This window comes from Corvus brachyrhynchos, unplaced genomic scaffold, assembly GCF_000691975.1.
Source record: "Corvus brachyrhynchos isolate BGI_N302 unplaced genomic scaffold, ASM69197v1 scaffold4, whole genome shotgun sequence".
Lineage (NCBI taxonomy): Eukaryota > Metazoa > Chordata > Aves > Passeriformes > Corvidae > Corvus > Corvus brachyrhynchos.
In genome coordinates, this window is record NW_008237878.1 from 6170457 (window position 1) to 6171516 (window position 1060).

A 1060-nucleotide genomic window follows, 5' to 3' on the forward strand; every position below is an offset into this window, starting at 1 on the left:
AACTGCTCGGGAACAAACCTGCGGCTGATCTGGAACCGCGGCCCGGGACAGGGGGAACTGCTCGGGAACAAACCTGCGGCTGATCTGGAACCGCGGCCCGGGACAGGGGGAACTGCTCGGGAACAAACCTGGGGCTGATCTGGAACACACCTGAGGGGACCCGGCCCAGAACATGGTTGGGAGGGGGTTTGGAATACACGGCAGGGCTCTCCCCGGACTCGTGCAGTTGTGATGACAGAGGATCTCACTAATCCATACAAAGGTGGGTGCCAAAAGGATGGTGCCAGACTCTTTTTGGTGGTGCCCAGCAACAGGACGAGGAGCAAAGGCCATAAGCCAAAACACAAGAAGTTCTACCTCAAAATGAGGGAGAATTTCTTCACGTTGAGGGTGGCAGAGCACTGGAACAGCTGCCCAGGGAGGATATGGAGTCTCAGCAGACACTCAAATCCCACCTGGATGTGTTCCTGTGTCACCTGCTCTGGGTGACCCTGCCTGGGGCTGGGCTGCATGATCTCCAGCGATCCCTTTCAACCCTAATAATTCTGTGATTCTGTATGGGGTCCAGGTCTGGAGCAGGTGTGGGATGGTGGAGAGCTGTGTGGGACACATGTGGCACAGGGCCGGGCACACAGGCAGGGACTCTGCTGTGGAACAGAGGCTTGTGCTAAGCCACTCTAGCAGGAAAGGTGTCCTGGGCTGGTCCTGTGGGTACTGGAGGGGTAGAGTACTCCTTGGGGGAAGCCTGTTCCACAGCCTGGGCACACCTGGCACGGCTCAGGGCTTCCACAGAAACCTGTGATGGGAGAATTAAGGAGTGCACTGTAGGGACGGGGGCCAGGCTGACGACCCCCATCCTGGCAGAGAAACCCTGGCCAACACTGCATTACGAGATGCGGCAGACTTGACTTCAGGCAGATCTAACCAAGCAAAGCACTGTGCTCAGGTCAGTGTTCAGACACCCAGGAGGTGTGTTTTATTGCAAAGAAAACAAAACCACAACCCTGTTATTTCCAGGGCCAGACACAAGTGTTTCTAACTGTTCTCCGGCAGCAATCCC

The 1060-nt window shown here is 56.5% G+C and overlaps 1 protein-coding gene across 1 annotated transcript in view; it reads right to left on the minus strand.

The window, feature by feature from the left end:
* ABTB1 (ankyrin repeat and BTB domain containing 1) overlaps positions 1-174 on the minus strand; it is a 28357-nt gene extending 28183 nt beyond the window's left edge. Inside the window, exon 1 of the mRNA XM_008632236.2 lies at positions 19-174. Coding sequence (XP_008630458.2) covers positions 19-174 — 156 coding nt within the window. The remainder of the gene's footprint in view (positions 1-18) is intronic.
* Positions 175-1060: the final 886 nt, after the last annotated feature.